The sequence below is a fragment of the Danio rerio genome, chromosome 7 (genome assembly GCF_052040795.2).
Source record: "Danio rerio strain M-AB ecotype USA chromosome 7, GRCz13ab, whole genome shotgun sequence".
NCBI classification, from domain to species: Eukaryota; Metazoa; Chordata; class Actinopteri; order Cypriniformes; family Danionidae; genus Danio; species Danio rerio.
Genome location: NC_141027.1, coordinates 52,187,923 through 52,212,600, shown reverse-complemented (window position 1 = coordinate 52,212,600; position 24,678 = coordinate 52,187,923). Strand labels below are relative to the sequence as shown.

The 24,678-nt window shown below is 40.4% G+C and overlaps 1 protein-coding gene across 11 annotated transcripts in view; it reads left to right on the top strand.

Annotated features, from left to right (window-relative positions):
* The window catches only part of gc2 (guanylyl cyclase 2), a 33,142-nt gene extending 13,899 nt beyond the window's left edge, over window positions 1-19,243 (top strand). For 2 of the 11 annotated variants that reach the window (XM_087258686.1, XM_087258685.1), the window contains 17 exons: window positions 670-1,021; window positions 1,108-1,192; window positions 1,287-1,383; window positions 1,461-1,586; window positions 2,952-3,032; window positions 3,132-3,308; window positions 5,783-5,939; window positions 6,024-6,173; window positions 8,969-9,117; window positions 9,961-10,124; window positions 12,886-13,078; window positions 13,694-13,868; window positions 13,954-14,052; window positions 15,132-15,226; window positions 16,663-16,748; window positions 16,829-16,917; window positions 18,601-19,243. In XM_087258686.1, the coding sequence (XP_087114812.1) occupies window positions 670-1,021; window positions 1,108-1,192; window positions 1,287-1,383; window positions 1,461-1,586; window positions 2,952-3,032; window positions 3,132-3,308; window positions 5,783-5,939; window positions 6,024-6,173; window positions 8,969-9,117; window positions 9,961-10,124; window positions 12,886-13,078; window positions 13,694-13,868; window positions 13,954-14,052; window positions 15,132-15,226; window positions 16,663-16,748; window positions 16,829-16,916 (2,274 nt within the window). In that variant the 3' untranslated portion in view covers window position 16,917; window positions 18,601-19,243. 11 annotated transcript variants of the gene reach the window in all.
* Window positions 19,244-24,678: the final 5,435 nt, after the last annotated feature.

Genomic DNA, 24,678 nt, shown 5'->3' with positions numbered 1-24,678 from the left:
GGGAAACACCCATACACTCTCGCATTCACACACAATTAGCTTATTACTATTAGCCCATTAAGTCCATATTAAGCCCATTATTTATTCAGTTCACCTAAAGCGCACGTCTTTGGACTGTGGGGAAAGTCTAAGCAGCTGAAGAAGATGCAAACTCCACACAGAAACATCAACTGACCCAGCCGGGGCTTCAACCAGCGACCTTCCTGCTGTGAGGCAACAGTGCTAACCACTGAGCCACTGTGTCTCCCCTTGGTCCAATTAGTTTAATTAAAAAAAATAGCCCAGCAGTTGGTAGTCTGTAATACACCCAGAATTGGGTTGAAATAATCCAGCACTGAGTCAGTGTGATGTTTGTTCATAGCCATTCACATATTTGCTATAAAATAATGAAATATGACTTGTCATTAGATAAGATCCTTTTAAAACAGCTTTTCTAATTCAGCTTGTGGAAGTCTAGATAGGGGTAAATTATTCTTAAAAATGATCAATGAATAACCATGATGCGGGAACACCTAACCCCGATTGAAGCCTAAACCTGAAATAATGAGTAAACATGTTCCTCAAATCTGATTGTACAATTTAAATGTTGTTCCAGGATCAACAAAGATGTTGTTTTAGGAACGTTTTGAATTTGGTATAATCAAGTACTTCAACCATGCCATCCTACAGGTGTCCCCATTATTTGGCACCATCTACTCGTCGATCGTGTTTATGGCTCATGCTGTGCAAAGTGTCAGGGCTGCCGGTCAGTGGATGTCCGGTGGGAACATCGCCCAGAATGCCCGAAACCTGTTATTCAAAGGAGGGTCTAGCCTACAAGCAAACTCTTCTGACTTTGGGATGTTGGATTATGTGATTCTGGACACAGATGGCTTTTCTTGGGAGTTGCAGCCTACATACCGTATAGAGATGCAGACAGATATGGTGAGGTTTCTGGGTCGGCATATTCATTTCCCCTACGCAGGACCACCCAGAACTGATTCCAGCTGCTGGTTTACACACGGGATCATCTGCCGGGGAGGTGAGTGTTTGTATTTGTGTGTGTACTTAATACTATGGTTTTGGCTCACATTCACATTGACTCAACTATCACCATCTTTGTTACAGGCGTGAATCTTTTCCACATGATTTCAATGTTCCTGCTCGGGTTTCTGTTCATCTTTTTGTCGATTGGCTGTTCGTACTGCATCAGGTATTTGTTAGTTAATTATAATAAATGTATGTTGTTTAGAGTGTGTTTGTGAGTGTGTATTTGTAAAGTTTTGTTTTGATATATATTTGCACAGGCGTAAAATTAATAAGATTCGACTGGTACGAGGTCCGAACAAGATTTTACTGACGTTAAATGACGTAACGTTCATCAACCCATCGCTGAGTAATAAGGTCAGTAACAATAACATCTAAACAAGCAAGCAGATGTTCAAGTACTCTAATAACTCACACTTTTATCTGCAATACAGAAGCTGAGCGTGGATGACAGCAAGGCCAGTGACACCAGAATGAGTATTTCAGAGCGAAGCCTCGTTTCTCCAATGTCCAGTCAGTCGCCAGCCACCTACGAAAATTCTAATGTTGCCATTTATGAGGTAAAGGAAGATCTTAAATATTTGTTGACTTTCAGATGTTTATCTTGTTCGATCTTGTTCTTGTGGCCTTGCATTTTCTAACTATATTTCTGACCGTGGAGACTTTAACCCTTTGTAATACCTCTTTGCATCCTTCTCCTAATTCATGTTGTCGAAATATCCTAGTTTTTAGATCATTATGAACAGGGCCGGAGTGGGACTCATTTTCAGCCCTGGAGTTTTAAGCCAGACCGGCCCACCTCAGTTCACGACTGATTCCAATTCAGTTACTAATGGCACTATCACGTCTTTTTCAAGAAAACTGCTGCTTTAGAAATTCAAATGTTCAACAGCCCTAACAGTATTATATGTCTTAACAATAAAATCGAAAAAAAAAGATTCTTCATGGGAGATTCGATCACAGGTCTGCGACATTGAAGTGTAACGTGCTTACCACTGGACCACATTGGCGCTATTTCAGTGAGAGTAAAAAATAACTAATGACTTGCGACCCTGATGGCTCAATCTTTTTCTCCTATTTTTAGATTTCTGATCAAGTTATGTCAGATTTATTAATGTAGTGAATCATTTGATTTTCATTGAGCAGGTGTATTATTCATTTTATTCGAATTCTTATATTCACTAAGGTGCCGCTGTTTGGGGTCGATAGTTACATTACATCATCATCATTAACGTTAGTTAACCTGCAGGCTGCATTTTTCTCACGGGGCTGCGAGAAAATAAATAAAAAGAGCGGCACTGCAGCAAAATAATGATTAAAAAGAGTAAAGCTATGGTCAAATAAATAAATAGAAGAAAAAAGTGTGACTGCTGAGAGTGCAAGCAGCTAGGGACACCGGCCCTCGCGGCCAAAAAACAGACCGGCCCACCGGGAATTCTCCCGGTCCTCCCGATTAGCCAATCCGGGCCTGATTATGAAGTTATTTTGAGGTTCTCATGTTGCTACCTTCTGAATCACAATAAGGAGAAGCACAACTAGCAATCAGCTATCTTAAATATCCTTTTTAATGATTGGTTGCACCTGTGTTGGCATTGTTAAGGTTCACGGAGTCACTCAAATCAATTTTGTGTTGTGATCAGTCAGCATTAAGTGACTAAAGGTTTTGAAATCCACACAAAAGAGAGGGTGCCCAAACTTTTGCATTGCCTCTTTTTCAGTTTTAATTGAATTTCACACATCTCAATACTGCCACACTACAGATATCTGTCTGAAAAACAAGCTTTCACTAAAAACAGAATTTCACTGTGAGCTTCTCTTAGGAAAAAAGAGCACATAACCATGCAGCCACAGAGCCAAATCTTTGCTTAAAACTGTATATATACCGTAAATGTGCTGCTATATTTATACTGTTTCTGATTTTGCAGGGTGATTGGGCATGGATGAAGCGACTTCCCTATGGAACCTTCCGGAGCATCACTCCTAATACCAGTGATGTATTTGAACTGGTTAGTTTTGTCACCGATATTACATAGTAGAGGTAGTGGTCATTTTTGCTCTTTGTGTTCGTCAAATCCTCACACAGTTATTTGCTTTGAATGCTCTAGATGAAGGATTTGAGGCACGAGAACATTAACCCATTCCTCGGCTTCTTCCACGACTGCGGGGTCTTTGCCATTGTGACAGAGTTCTGTTCACGGGGCAGTTTGGAGGATCTGTTGGTCAACGATGACGTCAAACTGGACTGGATGTTCAAGTCCTCTCTCATTCTGGACCTCATCAAGGTGCTCTTATACTGGGAATGTCATTGGTTGCATTTAAAGTAAACCAAGTGCATGTTAATAATGCCTTATAACAACATATGACCAAATTTACACAGCAAAGGTGGCACAGAAGTGCTTCTGAAGTGCCATTTAGATGTCTTTACACTCTGATTAATAGTGAACTTATTGATGGATTATTTAGAGCACTTTTGAATACATTTACACAGTAGTTACAACTGGCTACTTTTAATGCTTTATGGCAGGGGTCTTAAACTGCCAGGCCGCAGGCCATTTGCAGCCCCCCAAATGACAAGATTTGGCCACCCAAAACATATTTTTCAATCTCTTTCATTGTTGTGCAGTCGCATATACACTTGTGGTTTTGACCCTCACCTACTGGACATTTAAAGTACTGTACTATATGTTAGGGTTACTTTCAGTTTCTCTACAGGCTTTAGCGTGCGTTCAAGAGCACATGCAGATTATTTCTGGGGCTGATTTAAACGTTGAAATATATGTCCGTACGTGCTCTATTTTTACTAAAGCTCTATTTTTGAAAATATTCAAGGGTCATTTGATTATTATTATTAATTAGTTTTATACTAGCTGTATTGTGTTTTACAAACACATCTCCATGGCTTACATGGTATGCGTGGTGTAAATGTGATAATTTTGCTGATATTCGATTCAAATGGTCTCATTTAATAGATTTTCCTCATATGCTCATAAAAAAAATCAAAAGGGGGCTAATAATTCTGACTTTAAATGCATATGAGCAATTCTATGCAAATGTCTACCTTGCCATGAAAAAAAATCTAGTTTTTCCGCATAAATGAAAAAAATATTAAATAAAATAAAGTCATTTATTTTGTTCTGTAGAGAGGCATCTTTTATCCTTTTGATTAGCATTATTTCTTTTGGGTTGTGCACTTGAATTCACAGAATTGCTACAAAGTATGTTGTCTACTGACTTTTTTCATCACATATATAATGCATGTTTCTTTTCCTCATTTAAAGAACAAAACATGTTAACAGGTTAATATTTTTCTCCTCCCATGAAAATATAACCAGATGTTTCAGTGTAATGTTAACAACTGCTTTCTATGTGCATTTATGTTTCGAGTTTTTACTGCAAATGTCACATCCATAACGCTGGAATTGCTCATTTGCTTATATATATATATATATATATATATATATATATATATATATATATATATATATATATATATATATATATATATATATATATATATATATATATATATATATATATATATATATACTTTCCCCCTCTTTGTTGTAGTTTTAGAAAAAAGAAAGATATTGAGAAGAACATTCATTCATTTTCTTGTCGGCTTAATTGGCAATAAAGTCACTAAAGTTACCAACATAAAGCAACATTTGATTGGGACAGAATAATAATAATAATTATTATTCCAATTATTAAATTGAAGTATTTTTATAGAAATTTAAACTACCCCTTCAATATGTACAATAAGAAACAAAAAAAGGAGCTTTGGCTGCATATACTCTGGGGAAGAATATCTGAGTGCATCAATTATAATAGGTTTCCACTTTTTTGCTGTGTTTAAATGTTAAAGCGGCCCTTCTATAAATTGTCAGTCACTGATATTCCCCCCTGCCAATTTAAGTTTGAGACCCCTGCTTTATGGCAGTTATGCAGCATTGCATATTTACTAATTCAGGGCAAAGATAATCGCAATTAATCACATCCAAAATATATGTTTGTTTTAACATGAGATTTGTGTGTTTATTATATAGATTTATAATCTATATGTAATACACACACACATATTTTAAAGAATACATATAAAAAACAATCTGTTTTGGAGCTTACAGGGATACTATTAGGTGCACACCAGAACCCCCTCCTCACCAGCGTCAGCAGCCAGCGGCATCCCTGCCCAGCACCAATATTGACATTTAAATTTAAGCAGGCACAAAGCAGCTTTGAGCGTGCCATGAAGTGCTTTGAAATGTACATTTGCATTCAGAGTTTGACTTAATCTCAACTGAACCACGATCAGAGGGTGGGACGTAGATTAGCTCCTCCCCTCCTCTGCATTGTTTCATCAAAGCTCTGCCAGTGAGAATAGTTGAGCTGAAGCACATCGAAAGAAAAGCAAATGAGAAGTGTCTTGAAGGTGGTGGGGCATGTCAGATATAGAAAGCATTTGATTGGTTGAGATTTGATGAGAAACATCATTGATCTAAGTGACTATCTGCAAGTTTTGAATGTTTATATCAGGTTTAGATCTTCTAAACTGTTTTGGAGCACACTAGCTTATAGATATCCTTAAAACTAACAATACTGATGCTAACATATATACAGCTTTATTTTAATTTCATGGGTCCTTTAACTTGACCTATGTGAAGAAACCTTTTTATTTATTTGCTGGAGTGTACATGCCTGATATAGATTGGTAATGATGTCACGTGTAAGCTTGTGTGTATTTATGATTGGCGCGCAGGGAATGAAATACCTTCACCACAGGAATGTCTGCCATGGCAGGCTGAAATCAAGGAACTGTGTGGTTGATGGGCGCTTTGTCCTCAAGATCACAGACTATGGCTACAACGAGGTGTTAGAATCTCAGAGATTTCCTTACATTGAACCACCAGCTGAAGGTACAGTTTATTTTTATTGTTTTGTTTGCTTTAACACATTCGTTTAATTTCCAATGAAATATGAATGTATTTTAAACCCTACAGACCTGCTGTGGACGGCCCCTGAGATACTGAGAGGGTCCTACCCAGGTCTGCATGGCACACATTCTGGCGATGTGTACAGCTTCTCAATCATCATGCAAGAAGTGGTCATGCGAGGGCCTCCGTTCTGCATGCTGGAGAATACTTTTGATGGTAAACTCATATACATATTCACTATTCATGGGTTTTAACACTTCTTCATAACACAAATATGATCAATTTTTTTACAAACACGCACACACACACACAAACATTTATTTGTTTATGAAAGATTTATTTTTGTTAATTTGCTTTTATTATGATAGGACAGTATACTGACAAGAAGTGAAGTGGGAGAGAGAGTGGGGGATGGTATCGGAAAAGGTCCATGATCCGGGCCTCGTACATGCACCATAATAGATTTTATTACAAGCAGTCATGACAACAGATATTTTATGTTGATTTAACTTATTTGAATAAGTTAATCAGGTTTCAGAGTTGAAGCTAATATTTTTTGTCATTTATATTGATGTATTTTGAGATGACGAGAAAAGTTCATTCAACGAAAACTAAAAAATTTAAGTCTGCAATATTTTTGTGTGTGTGTGTGTAGAATGTCCACAGCACAGTATGTAAAACATAAATTGTTTTAAAATACATTTTTTATGTAAAAAATAAAATAAAATTGTTGAGAAAACATTAAAAAACACGGCAACTGGATGCAGTAAGTACTTTGAGTTGTCTCAACAGCTGTTTTTTAGTTCTTCTCAGTAACAATATTTTGTTCAGCTAACATCATTTTGTTTATTCATACAATGTTGATTTTTGTATTTTACTGATAAAGATATTCTTGTCACATCAACTGAAGCAACAGTTACTGCTATTTTCTGTTTAGTAGATGATTTTTTCAAATTTGCAAAATAAGTAATTAGTACTAGTTAGCATATCATCTTGTTTTTAATCATTTTACTTAAATATGACAAAGACAAACTTACTAAATTCATTTTTTTTATTTGGCTTAGCACCTTTATTAATCAGGGGTCACCACAGCGGAATAGACCGCCAACTTATTCAGCATATGTTTTACACAGCAAATGCCTTTCCAGCTGCAACCCAGTACTGGGAAGCATTCATTCACACTCAGACATCTGTACCACAAGTCTTTGGACGGTGTGGGAAACCGGAGTACCCGAAGGAAACCCATGTGAACACAGGGATGCCAACTGACCCAGCTGGGTCTCGAACCATCAAAGTTCTTAATGTGAGGCGACTGTGCTTCCAACTGCGCCTCTGTCACCCCTCTTTCAAGCAACTGATAAACAAGCTTAGTTTTCGATCGTCACGTCACACATGCGCAAATTATTTAAATATCAACATTCCTGTTCAACACAAAAATGTTTGTCCAGAAAACTCAGTTAAACATGTAGACATAACATTTTAGATAATATTGTTGACATAACATATATTTTTATGTAATCAATTCTTATTCACAATTCTTAGTATATATGACAGAAAAAGTACAGTGTGCTAAACAAATGGTGATTTAGTTTTTACAGTGTACGTGAGCGCATTAAAAGCATTGGATGCAGCTCAGATTGCACTGCACCAGGTCACTATTCTGCTATTAGCACTGACCATTTGCTTAAATATTAAATCTACTGTATTTTTCATGCAAATTGTATCTAGAGAAAAACTGACATATAATAAATATGTAAAATGTCTTTACTTTAGAAATCATTTGACATTGTTTTTTATACCCTCCGTTATGAATAAGTTTAAAGGGATAGTTTACTAGTAACCCACTATTTACAGTATTTTTTAAATCTATTTTACACTATTTATTTTTATTAGTTTTTCTTTATTCTGTTGAACACAAACGAAGAAAGCTAAAAACCTGTAACCACTGACAACCATGGTAGGAAAAACATATACCCTGCACTGCAGTCAAAGGTTACCGGTTTCCAGCTTTCTTTAGCATGTCTTCTTTTGTGTTCAACAGAAGAAAGAAACTCAAATAGGTTTGGAAGAAGTGAAGGGTGAGGGAATTTTCAGGTTATTCAAGTTTTGGGTGAACTATCTCTTTAATTGCATAAACCTGAGAGTAAAAGTACAGCTGCCAATTGAATAACTGCTTATTCTCATTAATTCTGACCAGTTTCTAGTGAAAATAACAATAAATAATAGTAATTATAATTTTTATTTGTATTACTTTCTCATGCAATCTGATTGTGTATAATGAATTCAAATTGATTCACAAGGATGAAACTTTGTACATTGTATAAGATGCTAGAAATAAAGGTGAGTTGACTTGCCAATACCCTTATGGACACCAACTGTGCTTTCTGCATGGTCCTTTCCCAATACCACCCCATTAAGCCATCAAACTTAGCTTTCTAATCTTTTCTATCACATTAAAGGGAAAAACATAATGGTGACTTGACTTGATTTGACATTTTACTTTAGATTTCTCTGTACTTTCCCATTAACTTGCTAGAATCCCACTTTGAATTCCACTGATCTATAGCTATACCATGGCTATATTTCTAGATTGTTGAAATGTGGACCCTTTTCACATTTTCAGGTTTCTCAGTGGTGGAAGTCATCGTAGTTGGGTAAACTTAGAGCACAGTGAATGGAAGAGTACAACAAATATTGTTTTTACCACCCTATTTATTAAAATAATAAAATAAAAACTATACTATGTTGTTATTAAGACTTTTGGAGAAAGGAAAAAAATTGTGTGAGACTGATAACGGCAGCCAGAGAAGAGAATAAATTCAAATTTACCCTCAGTCAAATAGACGTTGCATTAGAAACACCTCGCACAAGCTGAGAATCATAAAAACATCTAAATATTAAAAGCTTTCAAGGATTTAAGATTATGATGACCGTTAAGCGTGTCATAACAGTCTTGTGAAAAGGGTGCTTTCCTTACTTTTACGATGTTCTTGTATGTCTTGATTATATAGAAATTGTCCAGAAGGTCCGGAAGCCTCCACCAATGTGCCGCCCGATTGTATCTCCAGATCATGCTCCGATGGAGTGCATTCAGCTTATGAAGCAGTGCTGGAATGAACAACCGGAGAAAAGACCCACATTTGATGAAATCTTTGACCAGGTGAATATCAGCGAAGCTAAAGTATAATGTAATGTCCCATGATGCTATTCTTACATTGTTGTTCTTTAAAAAAAAAAAAACTGTTTAATTTATGGAAGAAGTCAGACAGTTGTGCTTTGGGTTGACAACTGTTTTTATGTACATAATATTGCTACAAAAAGTATAGAAATATCTTGTATATTTTCTAATCTGATTTAAATATAGATTTTACAGCCATGAATTTCATTAAATGAAATATTTGTAATATATTAATCTACTTTAAAAATCTGATTTTATCTTCCTCAAAATGTACATTTAAACAACAAAACAAATTTACTATATTACAGAAAGTCACATGGCCACTATCCACCATAAACAAGGCCAGTGCTCATTTAACATCAAGGTAATGTACAAGACTAAAATTGCAATAAATATTAACTCAAAACAATGAAATCTTAACACAAAACACCATAGTACACATAGTTGACAACAAAACTTAAAAAGATTATTGAGTTATTGGTAATAATGAGATGGTGTTTCTGTGTTTCTCTTTACATAAAATAGTAAAACCTCATTGTTCATAGCTTTTACTTCGCCAAATTATAAAAATTATAAGTAAAATTACATATAATGCAAGACATTTTTTTACGATAACATTATAATTATTACTACAGCTTTTACATTACTTTAAAATTACAGTATCATTTCACAGAGTATTTATTTCATCTTGTTTAAAAAAAGAGTTTACACCAGCAAGCAGAGGACACAAATGCTGTAGCAATTGTAATGCGTTGGTAAGCTGTTGGTATCACTTTAGAGATCAGTATGCATATGTGCTCAGCCTCTCTCTTATTCTCTCCACAGTTCAAGAACGTTAATAAAGGGAAAAAGACCAACATCATAGACTCCATGTTGCGAATGCTGGAGCAATATTCCTCCAACCTGGAGGAGCTGATCAGGGAAAGGACAGAGGAGCTGGAAATAGAGAAACAAAAGACAGAGAAACTCCTGACGCAAATGTTGCCCCCGTAAGCATCAGATACACAGACTTTACTTTCTTTAGTGTGTAATGCTGCTTTTTAGCCATGAAAAACAATCTACAAAGTACAAATGGAGTAATTCTCTGTAACAGTAAGCACTATATCTAACCTTCCTCATGTTTCATGATTGTAGTTCTGAGTATTCATCAGGTAATGTACACATGCATCAGTGAGTGTGTTCACAGGAATATTCTTAAGCTGATTATGCTTTATAAGCTGATATGTGTAATGTCATCACCAGATCAGGTATAGGCGCATGAATAAACTGCTGAGACGCAGGTAAAAGTGTTTACATAATAATAATAATAATAATAATAATAATACATTCTATCTATTTAAAGGCGTCTTTCTGGCTACTCAAGGACACCGTACAATAAACAAGAGCAATAAAACAACAAGAGAAATAATAAAAATATACACAGCAAAAGTGCAGATAAAATTAATTAAATTATTTAAGCCATCTTAAATAAGTGAGTTTTGAGTCTTGATTTGAATAGTGTGAGGGAGTCAATGTTTCTGATGGCAGGTGGTAGTGAGTTCCAAAGCCTCGGAGCAGAGCGACTAAATGCTCTGTTGCCCATAGACGAGCAGAGGGAACAGACAAGTGGAAATGTGGATAACAGGCAGACAAATATAGAGGGGCGAGACTGTGGATGGCTTTGAATGTTTACATTAAGATTTTAAAATCAATTCGAAAATGAACAGGTAACCAATGAATCTGCTGCAGGACAGGGGTAATGTGATAAGGAGGGGACATGCAGTTCAAAATTGGAGTATTTGTCAAAACACGACTAAATAATCTGTCAATGTGGTAAGCAATATTGTCTTGTTTTCCATATGAAATAAGACTATTTTGCTTATCCCCAAAGCAGATTATTTAGGTTGTTTTAAGGGAAAAACTCATTTAATTTAAACATTATTTCTGAAAACAAGTCAATATTTGAGATTGTTGGACTAGAAACAAGACAAAAGCATTTTTGTGAGTGATCACAGTTGTTTTTGTTGCCGTTAGCTCTTTGATGTCAGATCAGTGTGGCTTACCTGACACTTGGGACATATAGCAGGAAGTAGTAACAGAATGATGATTGATAACCACCAGATTGAATTAGTCGAAAGTTATGAGTACCTACACTCTTAGAAATAAAGGTACAGAAGCTGACACTGGGGCAGTAACTTTTCAAAAGATACATATTTGTACCCAAAGAGTCTACAGTGGTACCTTAAAAGTACATATTAGTGCATACCTTTGACGTACCACTATGGACCCTTCAGGTACAAATATGTATCTTTTTAAAAGGTACTACCCCAGTTGCAGCTCCTGTACCCTTATTTCTGAGAGTGTAAATAGTATTATTGATAATAAATGCAATTTTATTGAAAATACTTAAAGACTGTGTAGGACAGGCCAACAAAGACGCTATTGTCTGCGGAAATTAGTGAAGTTTAATATTGATACGACTCTGATGGTTGCATTTTATAAGGCTTATGTAGAATTAATTTGAACCTAATTTGTTGATTTTCTTCTTTAAATGTAAAACAGAAGAATGCACTGTCCAGGTTTATAATACCTGCAGCAAAGTATTAGGGGTGAAAGTCGTGGGGTTATCCAATTTGTATGAAATTCATGTGTTAAAGAAAACTCATCAGATTACATCTGACATTACCATCCTCTTTTTGATTCATTTCAAAACCTTGCTTCAGGATCTCAGTATAGGGTGCCTTTGGCAAGGACCAACAGATTTAATTTTTTATTTGTTCCTTGTGCCATTGATTTGCTGAATTTTAATGGGAAGAGGTAGCTTCTGTTTTTAGTTCTATTAATGTTGTTTAATGTTTGTATTTATGTTGTAAATCTATTATGCTGGAGAACAAATTGCCCTAAAAGGGGACAGTAAAAATACAGTAAAAGTATATTACAGTGAATATAAATTATTTATATATATATATATATATATATATATATATATATATATATATATATATATATATATATATATATATATATATATATATATATATATATATATATATATATATATATATATATATATATATATATATTTATATACATACATACATACATACATACATACATACATGTTGAAGTCACAATTATTAGCCCCCCAATTATTTATTTTTTCCCCCAGTTTCTGTTTAATGGAGAGAGTTTTTTCAACACATTTCTAAACATTATAGTTTTAATAACTCATGTCTAATAACTGATTTATTTTATCTTTGCCATGTTGACAGTAAATAATGTTTAACTATAATTTTACAGGACACTACAGCTTAAAGTGACATTTAAAGGCTTAACTAGGTTAATTAGGATAACTAGGTTAGGGTAATTAGGCAAGCTGTTGTACAATGATGGTTTGTTCTGTAGAGTATCAACAAATATAGCTTAAAGGGGATTATAATTAGTCAAGTTATTGTATATTGATGGTTTGTTCTGTAGACAGTAAAAAAAATTGCTTAGAAGGATTAAAAATTTTGATCTTAAAATGGAGTTTAAAAATGTAAAACTGCTTTTGTTCTAGCCGAAATAAAACAAATGAGACTTTCTCCAGAAGAAAAAATATTATCAGATTTCCTTGCTCTGTCAAACATCAATTCAACTTCAAACTGTACACATTGCATACTACAGAGTAAAAAAGACAACATAGTATGACAAATTTATGTTATTATAAATAAGAAAACTGCATATATATTCAAAAGTGTGTTTTTGTTTGTGTTATCTTATCTTCTGTAGGTCAGTGGCAGAGGCTCTGAAGCTTGGCACTACAGTTGAACCAGAACATTTTGAGAGTGTCAGCCTCTATTTCAGTGATATTGTTGGCTTCACCACTATCTCAGCCAATAGCGAGCCCATTGAGGTAGTTGACCTCCTCAATGACCTTTACACAACCTTTGATGCTGTAATTGGAAATCATGACGTCTACAAGGTAACACTGGGAAAATTGTTAGCACTTAATAGTTTTATTGTTAGCAGTCAATAATGCAAACATCCATCATGTCTTTTGAGCATTGTTAGGTCATTGTCATTACTCTCTGAGTAATTACATTTGAGTTGTTTAATTCCTAACTTGTGTTTAACACTTATCCACTGAGTTAAAAATAGTAAAATATATATATCCCAGTGCTCTATTTGCATGTATTTTTGCATTTTTAAATTGTAATTGTGTATTCTACATGGGGTTTATTAACATTTTGAAGGGCACTTCGGAGTAAAAAAAATCATGGCTGCCATATTGAAGTGTCATTCCAAAACAAAGTGCTTAAAATTGGCCACTTCGAAAGGCTCTTCACAATTGGATTGGCTCTTTGGAAGGATTTCAAAGGATACAACTGTGGTCACCCATTATCCTTTGAAGATACAAGTTGACTGGTATTGGGTTGATTGGGATTGCATTTTATACAGAAGGTCTCAACCCTATTCACAATTCCCTTCAAAGCTATCACTTGGGATGGCACAGATATGAATACATCCCAGTGGAATGTAGTGTAATTATAAAAAAAAGTTTAGTTTACTATTGGATGTCTGTTTGCATTGCTTGCAGGTGGAGACCATTGGTGATGCTTACATGGTGGCATCAGGTGTGCCCGTTCCCAATGGGAACCGACACGCAGCTGAGATTGCAAACATGGCCCTGGATATCCTGAGTGCTGTTGGGACCTTCAGGATGAGACATATGCCTGATGTCCCAGTCCGCATCCGAATAGGACTTCACACAGGTCAGACTGATCGGTGCTGTTTGGTTAAAGTTGATATTAAAAGCATGTAAATAGTATCTTTCATGTTTTGTATTTTGTATTTTAGGTCCTTGTGTGGCTGGTGTAGTAGGTTTGACCATGCCACGGTACTGTCTCTTTGGGGACACCGTCACCACTGCTTCCAGAATGGAGTCTACAGGACTGCGTAAGCATGAGACATTTGTGTTCACACTTGTCAGGTTTGATTGGTGTGAGTGAGCGAGCTTCTTATAACGGACTTTGGTGCCGTTTGGCTGCAATGTACATGTAACATGGACCAAAAACATCAATACATACAAAAAATGGGATGTGAAGTTTCAAGATGTGAACCTGAAAAGGACAGAAAGTTCAACCACTTTGACCTGTTGGCAATTGCAGCTGTCAAAAAATGGCTCTCCTGATGCTGTCTCGAGTCCTTTACACATTTTACTTAAAAGTAAAAAAAGTCCCTAAAAATTAAAAGTTTCTAACATGTGTAACCCACCAGTCCTACTGAACCCAACCCATGCTGAGATGGGATTAAACTGGCGATTCTTTGCATGGAAATTGGTTGCTCTAGCAAAGTCCTTTAGCACCTTTAGAGGTCAGAGGAGTGAGGTTTACCGCCATAGCACTTGGCTAGCTGGCCTCTGTTACACTCAACCCCCTAAACATCACTCCCATCCCGGACGAGCCCCTATGGGTATCCCAACGGTCTTACTGCACGCAACTCGTGCTGAGCTGGGATCAAACCCGGCGACTCTTTGCATGGGAGTCGGTTGCTCTAACCAGGAGGCTAAAGACCATGGAATCTAGTGACTGTCAATAGAGCACCTTTAGAGATCAGAGGAGTGAAGTTTACCTGTGTAACACTTGGCTAGCTGGCTTCCATTACACATGCATACAAATGGATTTAGCCCAGAACATAGTGTTTTGGATGTTTAATATGTTCTGTCCAAAAAAAAAAAAAGCTAAGCAACCAGATCTAAACACATTTATCATTACATATTATCATTTTTGGTGTGGACGAATACAACCAAGCCAAGCAAACTACGTAAATGCATCAAGCAAAGTTGTGATTGCAATAAATTGTTAACAACACAGTATGGCATAACGCTAGCTGAAAGATTTTGAAAATGACTTTAATTATTGTATTACTATATTTTAATGTGTGATAAAAATTCAGTGAAAGCCCTTCATTGTTTTATTTGCTTTGCTCGTAGTGATTTAAAAAAAAGACAAATATGTGTGTGTGTGTGTTTGCAGCATACAGAATCCATGTCCATTCAAGTACAGTGAAGATCCTGATGGAGCTGAAATTGGGGTACAGAGTAGAGCTGAGAGCCAGAACAGAACTCAAGGTGAGCTCTGAGCTTTGCTGTTGAGAAAACCAAGGATACAGTACAACAATGTTAAAAATAATTAAACTGACTGACTTCCTAATCCTTTCACAATATATTTTTTTGTAGTGCAACTTACAGAAGCTAAGAAATGTTAACAAATAAATATATATATATGTATATATATATATATATATATATATATATATATATATATATATATATATATATATATATATATATATATATATATATATATATATATATATATATATATATATATAATGAAATAACAGGGTTTAATTTACAATTCCAGTTTGAGTCTACAAAGATATTTGTTTTGTCTATAAATTATTTATCTGAATCCAACAATTACTTCCTTCCCAGTACTGGGTTTACAGCTGGAAAAGCATCCGCTGTGTAAAACATATGCTGGATAAGTTGGTGGTTCGTTCCGCTGTGGTGACCCCTGATGAATAAAGAGACTAAGCTGAAGAAAAATGAATGAATAAAATTAGTTCCCCCATCTCCACAAAAAAAAAAAAAAAAAAAAAATTGTTTTTTATAGTTAAAAAGTTCCATCTCATTTATTTTAATTATGAGTGCTCTCCAGAATTCTTGAGCAGGTTATTTAAATGAAGCCACTCATATAAGAAACAGCCTTTGTTTATTTGATTGTAACCAAGAATGTGCAGTTAAAAACAAATTGTTAGCCCTCCTGTGAAATTAATTCATTTTTTAAATTTTTTCCAAAATATGTTTAACAAAGAGGAGTTTTTTTTCAACACATTTATAATAACTCATTTCTTTTTGACAGTATGTAATATCTTACCAGTATTTTTTTTTTAAAGTGTATATACACATATAAATTAAAGGGACAGCACCCGAGTTAAATGTATGAGTGTCCAAATCAAAGGGTCTGAATACGGAGGACCATGTGATATTTCAGTATTTCTTTTTTAATAAATCTGCAAAAATATCAACAGTTCTGTGTTTTTCTGTCAACATGAGCTGCTGTGTGTGCATTCATTAGGAAAAAAATAACTTAAATAATTTTACCAAATGGCTGAAATATAGCAAAGAGTGAAAAATGAAAGGGGGGCTGAATACTTTATGTACTTTAAGCATATACAATAATATTAAACATAAAGTCTTTTATTTCAATAAGTGGATCTAGCTTCAACTGAATGAAATATTGAATAGGGGGCGGGGCTTTCTTTTTGTCAAGCATTACATTATGTATTACAATATAGCTATTCCTAATAATCATAGTCAGCTTTGCTGCTTAACTGGATTACATTATTTTCTTTATGTATTATATGAACAAGTTTGAGTTTATGAGGAAAATTACCCACAGTTTTACCATAGCACGCACATGCATGCTTGCTGTAGAACCACAATGATCACCACTTCGGATGTAACGGTCAGCTGAATAGATGCACTGTGCTTCTCTACAGGGCAAGCGCATAGAAGAAACCTACTGGCTGACCGGGAGGGACGGCTTCACCAAACCGCTCCCCGTGCCCCCCGTGCTCAAGTCAGGGTAAGAGGAGGCCTTTCCCTGGCCTGTGTCCCGCAGTGTGTATCTGTCTTCTTGTTTATCTTCTCCACTGTATTTTTCAGGCAAATGGCTCATGGCTTGCAGATGGAGGAGATAGCCGCATACAAGAAGCGGAAAGCAGAAGCACAGCTTGCAAAGAAGAAAAACTGAGGTAATGTTATGCATGGAGAATGTATAACATTACTCGATGTGGCACAGAGAGGTTGGGGGAGGACGGGGCATGAAGAGTCAGTGTGGGAAGCTGTTGCCAATTTTTCCTCATTTCGGTTGGGCTTCATTCTCCAACCATAAACGAGACTCAGTTCTTCTACTTTCAAGTAATGTTTCTCAAACGATACGACTGTGTCATCTTTTTGTTTGATAATTTCGATTGATTGTCAGCTTAGAAATTAGCACACCTTAAATCGAAATGAAATACATTGTGTGTGAATTGGTGATGTCTGGTAACTCTGTACCCCCTATCAGATATTCTTCACTGCAAAAAATGCTTTTCTTACTTAGATTTTTTGTCTTGTTTCTAGCCCAAATATCTACAAATTCTTAAATCAAGAAGCATTTTCTAGACAAGCAAAACATATTGTCTTGTTTTAAGAAATAATATGCCAAAATAAAGTGAGTTTTTCCTTAAATCAAGCAAAATAATCTGCCAATGGGGTGAGCAAAATAATCTTGTTTTTCGATTTGTGATAAGATTATTTTGCTTATCCCATTGGCAGATTATTTTGCTTGATTTAAGGAAAAACTCACTTCATTTTGGCATATTATTTCTTAAAACAAGACAATATGTTTTGCTTGTCTAGAAAATGCTTCTTGATTTAAGAACTTTTAGAAATTTGGACTAGAAACAAGACAAAAAATCTGAGTAAGAATTTACTCATTTTTACACATTTTTTGCAGTGTTGGTCTTGAAGATTTGTGACTTGCCTAAGATAGTGGTTATAAAAGCTCTCTCCTTTCAGATTGGATGGCGCTCCTCAGATTTTCAAAATGGATCGTCGGCTATGTTCGGCATGCTGTTATGTTTCTGCTTGTGTGTTCTGTCATGCTCTGGATGTCTTGTTTGTTCTCAGTGTTTTATGTTTCATGTCTTAACATAGGCCAAAACTTTATTTCTATATATTTAGAAGATTCAGTTTTTATGCTTTCATATGAGATATAATGTAAATGTCTTTTCTAAATTAACGAATCAATAAATAAATCAATAAATAATCAACCGATCGATCAGTCATGAACTTCAGATGTGAAATTAGTGTAACATTGTTATATTCACCACATTTGTTTATAGTTTTGCATGAAAATATTCCATAATTTATTAGCCCTCCTGTAACAAAAGTAGTTGCGTTTCATATGTTTCCACATAGGTTGTGAATCTAATGTGATGTGTTAATGTCTTTACGTTTGTTTTATTCAGTGTGATTAACATATAATGGTTAAATTAAAGTGATAGTTCACTCAAAAATGAAAATTCTGTTATCATTTACTCACCGTCTACTTGTTACAAACCAGTTTGGGTTTTTAGTTTGCGTTTAGTTTTAGTTTGTCGTGTTGAAAACAAAAGAAGATATTTTGAAGAATGTTGTACACCTGCAACCATCGACCTCTGTAGTAGGAAAAACAAAAAACTATGGAAATCAATGGTTAGCATTGTATAGCATTCTTGAAAATAGAGTTGAACAGAACTAAATGATTGAGTAGTTTATTTTTGGGTGAACTATCCTTTCTAGTCTGTATACTTAAACGTCCTCCTTTCTGTTGTTGTTTTTTTAACGTGATGTAATTTGATGTATTTGATCAACTAAGATGGTGTTTCCTTCTTTGTGTTTCTGTCTTACAGACTCGAATCAAAAGATTTTAAGGTGATGCTCAAGAAAGCAGTGAGGAAGATCTCAACTGTGCGTCAGGTGGCTCAGCTCACCCTGTCAGATGAGGGGAATGTCATGATCCACCATCACGACCTTTAATCTTTACCTTCCTGACGACACACCTGCATACTAAAGGAAACTGATTGTGGAGAAAGGGACAACTAACTAAACAAGCCTGTTTGGCTATTGGCTATTTTTACAACTCCTCTAGAGTTAAACAGTTAAGTTTTGCCATTTTTAATCCAGTAAGCCATTTTCCAGAGACTAGTTTTTTCAAAAAATTTCATCTGGATCAAATTGGTTCATATTTGGAAATCCCATGTTTTGCTATCCAGGATTAAATAATCTATCTTACTTTTTATTACAGTCTTTTAAAGGAACATAGGGTTAGAGCTGTAATCATGCCATAATATTTAAGCCCGACATGGCCCGAACCCATCAGAATTTATCTGGAGCTTGACAAGTATTTTGATGACAGATTTTTAAAAGCCCGAACCCATTTACAGCCTGACTCTATTCAAATGTTGTTGTTTTTTCGAGAATAAGTCATTTCAAGAATAAGTCAACGTAATTTATTCATAACAAACGTATATGCCACTTAGAAGTTAAAACAAAGGAATAAAATAAGTTCCCCTTCGGGGGGAACTCCAGCACTATAAGTGGATTTGATTGTTAAAATCCACGCATAGGGAGGTTCGGTTCAGAAGCTACTCGTCTGAAAGAGTATTGAACGGCGCCAGCAGACGCTATCCTTTTCGCTTCAGAGACTTTTCTGATCGAGGTTCATGAGGGTTCCTCCTGCTGTCTACAGCCACTTCGAGCGAACGAGTGTCTCCCGGTCCAGAGCGAGTCCACGCAGCGGCAGATGGTCGAGCTGGGTTTCTCCCTTGCCTGGCTTCCCTTTGGGTCCGGTCCTCCAGAGCGGTGCGTATTGTTGCAAAGCTTCTAAAAGAGCAACACAGTCGTGCAGCACGTCCTTTTCAGGACGGCGCTCCGACTGTGCGTTTCTGGTTGCGGGGGTTTCCTGGCTCCGGATGATGGGCACGATCACTGCATTACATGTTTGGGGGTCCAGCATGTTAATGTGGTGCTCGGGGGCGGTTCATGTCGTCACTACGATGCCATGACCGTCGCGCAGTTGAGATCGCGGCAAACTCTCGTGAGAGAGCGAGCCACCCCAGTCGCCTCCTGTTCTGCAGCGGGGGCTCGGGCAGATCTGAGGGTTCCAGCGAGAGATAATCTGCTGCCTTAGGACTCGCGGACCTCTCGCTCCTCCAAGCGCTCCATCCAAGCTTCGGGCGCTGGGAGTGATCCGTCTAATCATCTCTCATCCGTCTCTCACGCTCGCTGTCATCGGAGATCAGATGTCCTCCGCGGTATCGGAGGGTGGGCTTTCATTGTCCGACGATGATCCGGACCCGCTCGCCCCCTTCGGGCAGGTGAGCGCTGTCAAAACGGATACTGAAACGGACGTGTTAGCCGTGCTTTCCCGGGCTGCTTTGGCCGTGGGTTGGAGATGGTTTATCCCCCAGCTCCGCGGCCGGACCGACTAGAGGGGCGTTCCCTTCTTCCCGGTGACGCACAGTAGGCTCACGCGGTCTTAAAGAGCACCTTTTTTCTGCTCGTGCTGCGTGTCCCTCCACCCTCACCACTCTTGGTGGTGGAGCAGCCAGGGGGTATGTGGCGTTTCCTCAGGTTGAGTGTGCGATGGCGGTTAATCCGCGCACCGCCTCTTCTTGGCGGGGTCTGCTTCGTCTCCCATCCAAAGCCTGTGAGTTTTCGGCTCCCTCGGGAGCTAGAGCTTACAAAGCTACGGACCAGGCTGCATCCGCCTTGCATGCGATAGCCACCGTCCAGCGCTACCAAGCGCAGGCGCTGGCCGAGCTGCACGAGGGTGGGTCCAACCCAGGCTTATGAGCTTTGCACCGCAGCCGACTAAGCTCTTCGGACTACTAAGTCCGCTGCGTGTGCTCTGGGGAGGACGATGTCCACACTAGTGGTCCAGAAGCCCCACCTCTAACAAAACTTGGTTGATATGCGCGAAGTTGACAGTCCGCTTTCTTGACTCGCCCATATCCCAAGCTGGTCGGCGACACAGTCTGCGAATTCACCCAGAAATTCGAGGCAGTGAGAGAGCAGTCCGATGGGTGATGTCTAATCGGCAGCCCCGTAAGCCCGCTCCGCCCGCCGTGCCATCCATACCTGCTCCTCGCCGAAGGCGCCCGCCTACGAGAGCTGCACCGCCCCCGCACTCGCCTCTGGCGAAGCGAGCGCGTCGAGCACCTCGGAAGCAGGCCACTCCCCCTGCCCAGAACGCCGCTAAGTCTGGCAAACGGACCGCGAAGCGTCCCTGGGACAGGTCATCTGGAGAGGAGGGAACTTGCTCTTTCCCCGCTGGAGGGCGGGGCGCCATTTCCAACGGCACTTTTTACTGCCATGAAATGAAAGGGCACTTTTCCACTTCTCCGGAGGTGACAGCCCGAAATCTGCCAGTTTGAGCTCAGCTCTCTAGCTCGTAGGTTCGGTGCACTCCGCCAGTGGCTCACGGGCACTGCAGGCCCTGCCAGCCTGGGACGCGCCGCCTCTCAGCTCGCAAGGTCTGCATGCTCCGCCAGCGGCTCACGGGCGCTGGGGGGACGTTCTCCCTTCTCCCAGCCCCCAAGCCCCCCCTCCGGAGTCAGGGTGCGGAGCCAGAGCGAATCGCTCTCCTCCAGCACTTCTGTGGGACCCTCGCGCTCCCCGGATCAGCACACCCGCTCCTCGCTGCCCCTCCGTGGGTACGTCAACGATTGCTGCAATGACGTCATTAGCGAGGGCTCTGCCTGCCTGGTTAGCGCGGGCCAGCCCCTCGCGGTGGCTCATACGCACGATCAGACTCGGCTACGAACTACAGTTCTCCAAACGGCCTCCCAGGTTTACGGGCGTGTATTTCACCAGGGTCAATCCCCTGTCCGCCCCTGTCTTACGAGAGGAGATTGCTGCCCTCCTGGCGAAGGGTGCAATCGAGCCGGTACCTCCAGCCGAGATGGAGAGCGGGTTTTACAGCCCGTACTTCATTGTACCCAAAAAGAGCGGTGGGTCACGGCCAATCCTAGATCTGCGCGTTTTGAATCGCTGCCTTCACAAGCTGTCGTTCAGAATGCTTACGCAGAGGCGCATCCTCCGATGCGTTCGTCCTCAGGATTGGTTTGCAGCCATAGACCTGAAGGACGCGTATTTTCATGTCTCCATTCTTCCACGCCACCGTCAGTTTCTGCGGTTTGCGTTCGAAGGTCGAGCATGGCAGTACAAGGTCCTCCCCTTCGGGCTCTCTCTGTCTCCGCGGGTCTTCACCAAACTCGCGGAGGGTGCCCTAGCGCCTCTGCGGCTTGCGGGCATCCGCGTACTCAATTATCTCGACGACTGGCTGATTTTAGCCCACTCTCGGGAGCAATTGACTGCGCACAGAGACGAGGTGCTCCGGCATCTCCGCCTATTGGGGTTGCAGGTCAACTGGGCAAAGAGCAAACTCGCCCCGGTGCAGAGGATCTCTTTTCTCGGGATGGAGCTGGACTCGGTCGCCATGGTAGCGCGCCTCTCCGGAGAGCGCGCTCGCCTGCTGCTGAACTGTCTGAGGGAGCTCGACAGCAAGTTAGTGGTCCCACTGAAATATTTTCAGAGGCTCCTGGGGCATATGGCTTCCGCTGCGGCCGTCATGCCGCTCGGATTGCTCCATATGAGACCACTTCAGCACTGGCTTCAAGATCGAGTTCCGAGACGCGCATGGCATGCGAGCACACACCGAGTTTCTGTTACTGCGCTGTGTCGCCGCACCCTCAGCCCCTGGAACGACTCCTCGTTCCTGCAGGCCGCTGTGCCTCTGGGACAGGCATCCAGTCATGTTGTTGTTTCGACAGATGCTTCCAGCACAGGCTGGGGAGTCGTGTGTCGCGGGCATGCAGCTGCGGGCCTGTGGGTAGGTGCCCAGCTGCATTGGCACATCAATCGCCTAGAGCTGTTGGCAGTGTTCCTTGCTCTCCGCCGTTTTTCTCCGGCGCTGGGGCAGCAACACGTGCTGGTCAGGATGGACAGTACGGCGGCGGCAGCGTATATCAACCGCATGGGGGGTATGCGCTCTCGCCGCATGTCTCAGCTTGCCTGCCGTCTGCTCCTCTGGAGTCACCCGCGGCTGAAGTCGCTGCGCGCCATTCACATCCCAGGTATGCTCAACCGTGCAGCCGATGTGCTCTCACGGCAGCAGATTCACTCTGGAGAATGGAGACTCCACCCCGAGTCTGTTCAGCTGATATGGGCGCGATTCGGGGAGGCCCAGATCGATCTGTTTGCTTCCCCCGAGAACGCTCATTGCCAGTTGTTTTATTCCCTGACCGAGGGCTCTCTCGGCACGGATGCACTGGCCCACAGCTGGCCTCGGGGCGTACGCAAGTATGCGTTTCCCCCAGTGAGCCTGATCGCGCAGTTAATGTGCAAGGTCAGGGAGGACGAGGAGCAGGTTTTGTTAGTTGCGCCCCTCTGGCCCAACCGAACCTGGATATCAGAGCTCTCCCTCCTCGCGACGGCCCTCCCTTGGCAGATCCCTTGAGAGAGGACATACTTTCTCAGGGACAAGGCACCGTCTGGCACCCTTGTCCCGATCTCTGAAACCTCCACGTGTGGTCCATAGACGCGAGGAAGACTTAGGTAACCTGCCGCCCGCGGTGGTTGATACCATCACTCAGGCTAGAGCCTAGAGCCCCCTCCACGAGGCGCGCCTACGCCCTGAAGTGGAGTCTATTCACTGAATGGTGTGTCTCTCGCAGAGAAGACCCCCGATCTTGCCAGATCAGTGTTGTGCTCTCTTTCCTTCAAGAGAAGCTGGACAGCAGGCTGTCGCCCTCCACTCTCAAGGTTTACGTTGCTGCCATCTCCGCTCACCATGACGCGGTGACTGGCGGCACCGTGGGAAAGCATAACCTCATCATCCGGTTCCTCAGAGGCGCTAGGCGAATTAATCCAACTCGCCCCCCTCTTGGGATCTCGCCCTCGTTCTCACGAGCCTGCGATTGATCCCTTCGAGCCACTCGATACAGTATCTTTAAGATTTCTGTCCCTGAAGACAGCTCTGCTGGTCGCGTTGGCCTCCATTAAGAGGGTCGGGGACCTGGAGGCATTTTCGGTCAGTGACTCGTGCCTGGAATTCGGGCCGGGGTTTTCTCACGTTATTCTGAGACCCCGCCCGGGTTATGTGCCCAAAGTTCCTACCACTCCTTTTAGAGATCAGGTAGTAACCCTGCAAGCGCTGCCCCCGGAGGAGGCAGACCCAGCCCTGTCCTTACTTTGTCCAGTTCGCGCTCTGCGCATTTATGTGGACCGTACTCAGAACTTTAGATCTTCTGAGCAGCTCTTTGTCTGTTATGGCGGACGGCAGCAGGGAAGTGCCGTGTCTAAACAACGTTTATCCCACTGGTTTGTGGAGGCCATTTCATGTGCTTATTTGAGCAGAGGCCAGCCGCGCCCCCCAGGAGTGCATGCGCACTCCACTCGGAGCGTTGCATCCTCTTGGGCGTGTGCGAGCGGCGCTTCTTTAACAGACATTTGTAGAGCTGCGGGCTGGGCGACACCCAACACATTTGCAAGATTTTATAATCTGCGAGTGGAGCCGGTTTCCTCAAGGGTGTTAGGTACCTTTGGTGATTGAGGAAACAACTCGGTGGGTGTTGTACACGCTTGCGGTGCCTTTTTTCCCTAACACGGAGAGATGTGCACCCTCCTGTCTGTCAGTAAAGTTCCCCATTTGGTGAGCCCTGCAGATTCCTCCGAGGCCCCCAGCACTGACTCAGCGGAGGAGTCACTTGCTGGCCCATTAAGTAGTAGGTCTGCCCGCTGGTCAGCCCGCGTTTTGGGTATAGGTGCCTGCTATGGCCGATCCCCGCTGGTGATCCCCATATGCTTTTTCCGCCACGGTTAAGTTCCCCCCCTGGGCGGACCCGTGCTTTCCCTATCTGCTAACCACCTTTTATGCGCACTCCCCCTTTTCAGGGTTAGTCCATATGTAATTCCATTTGTTTCCC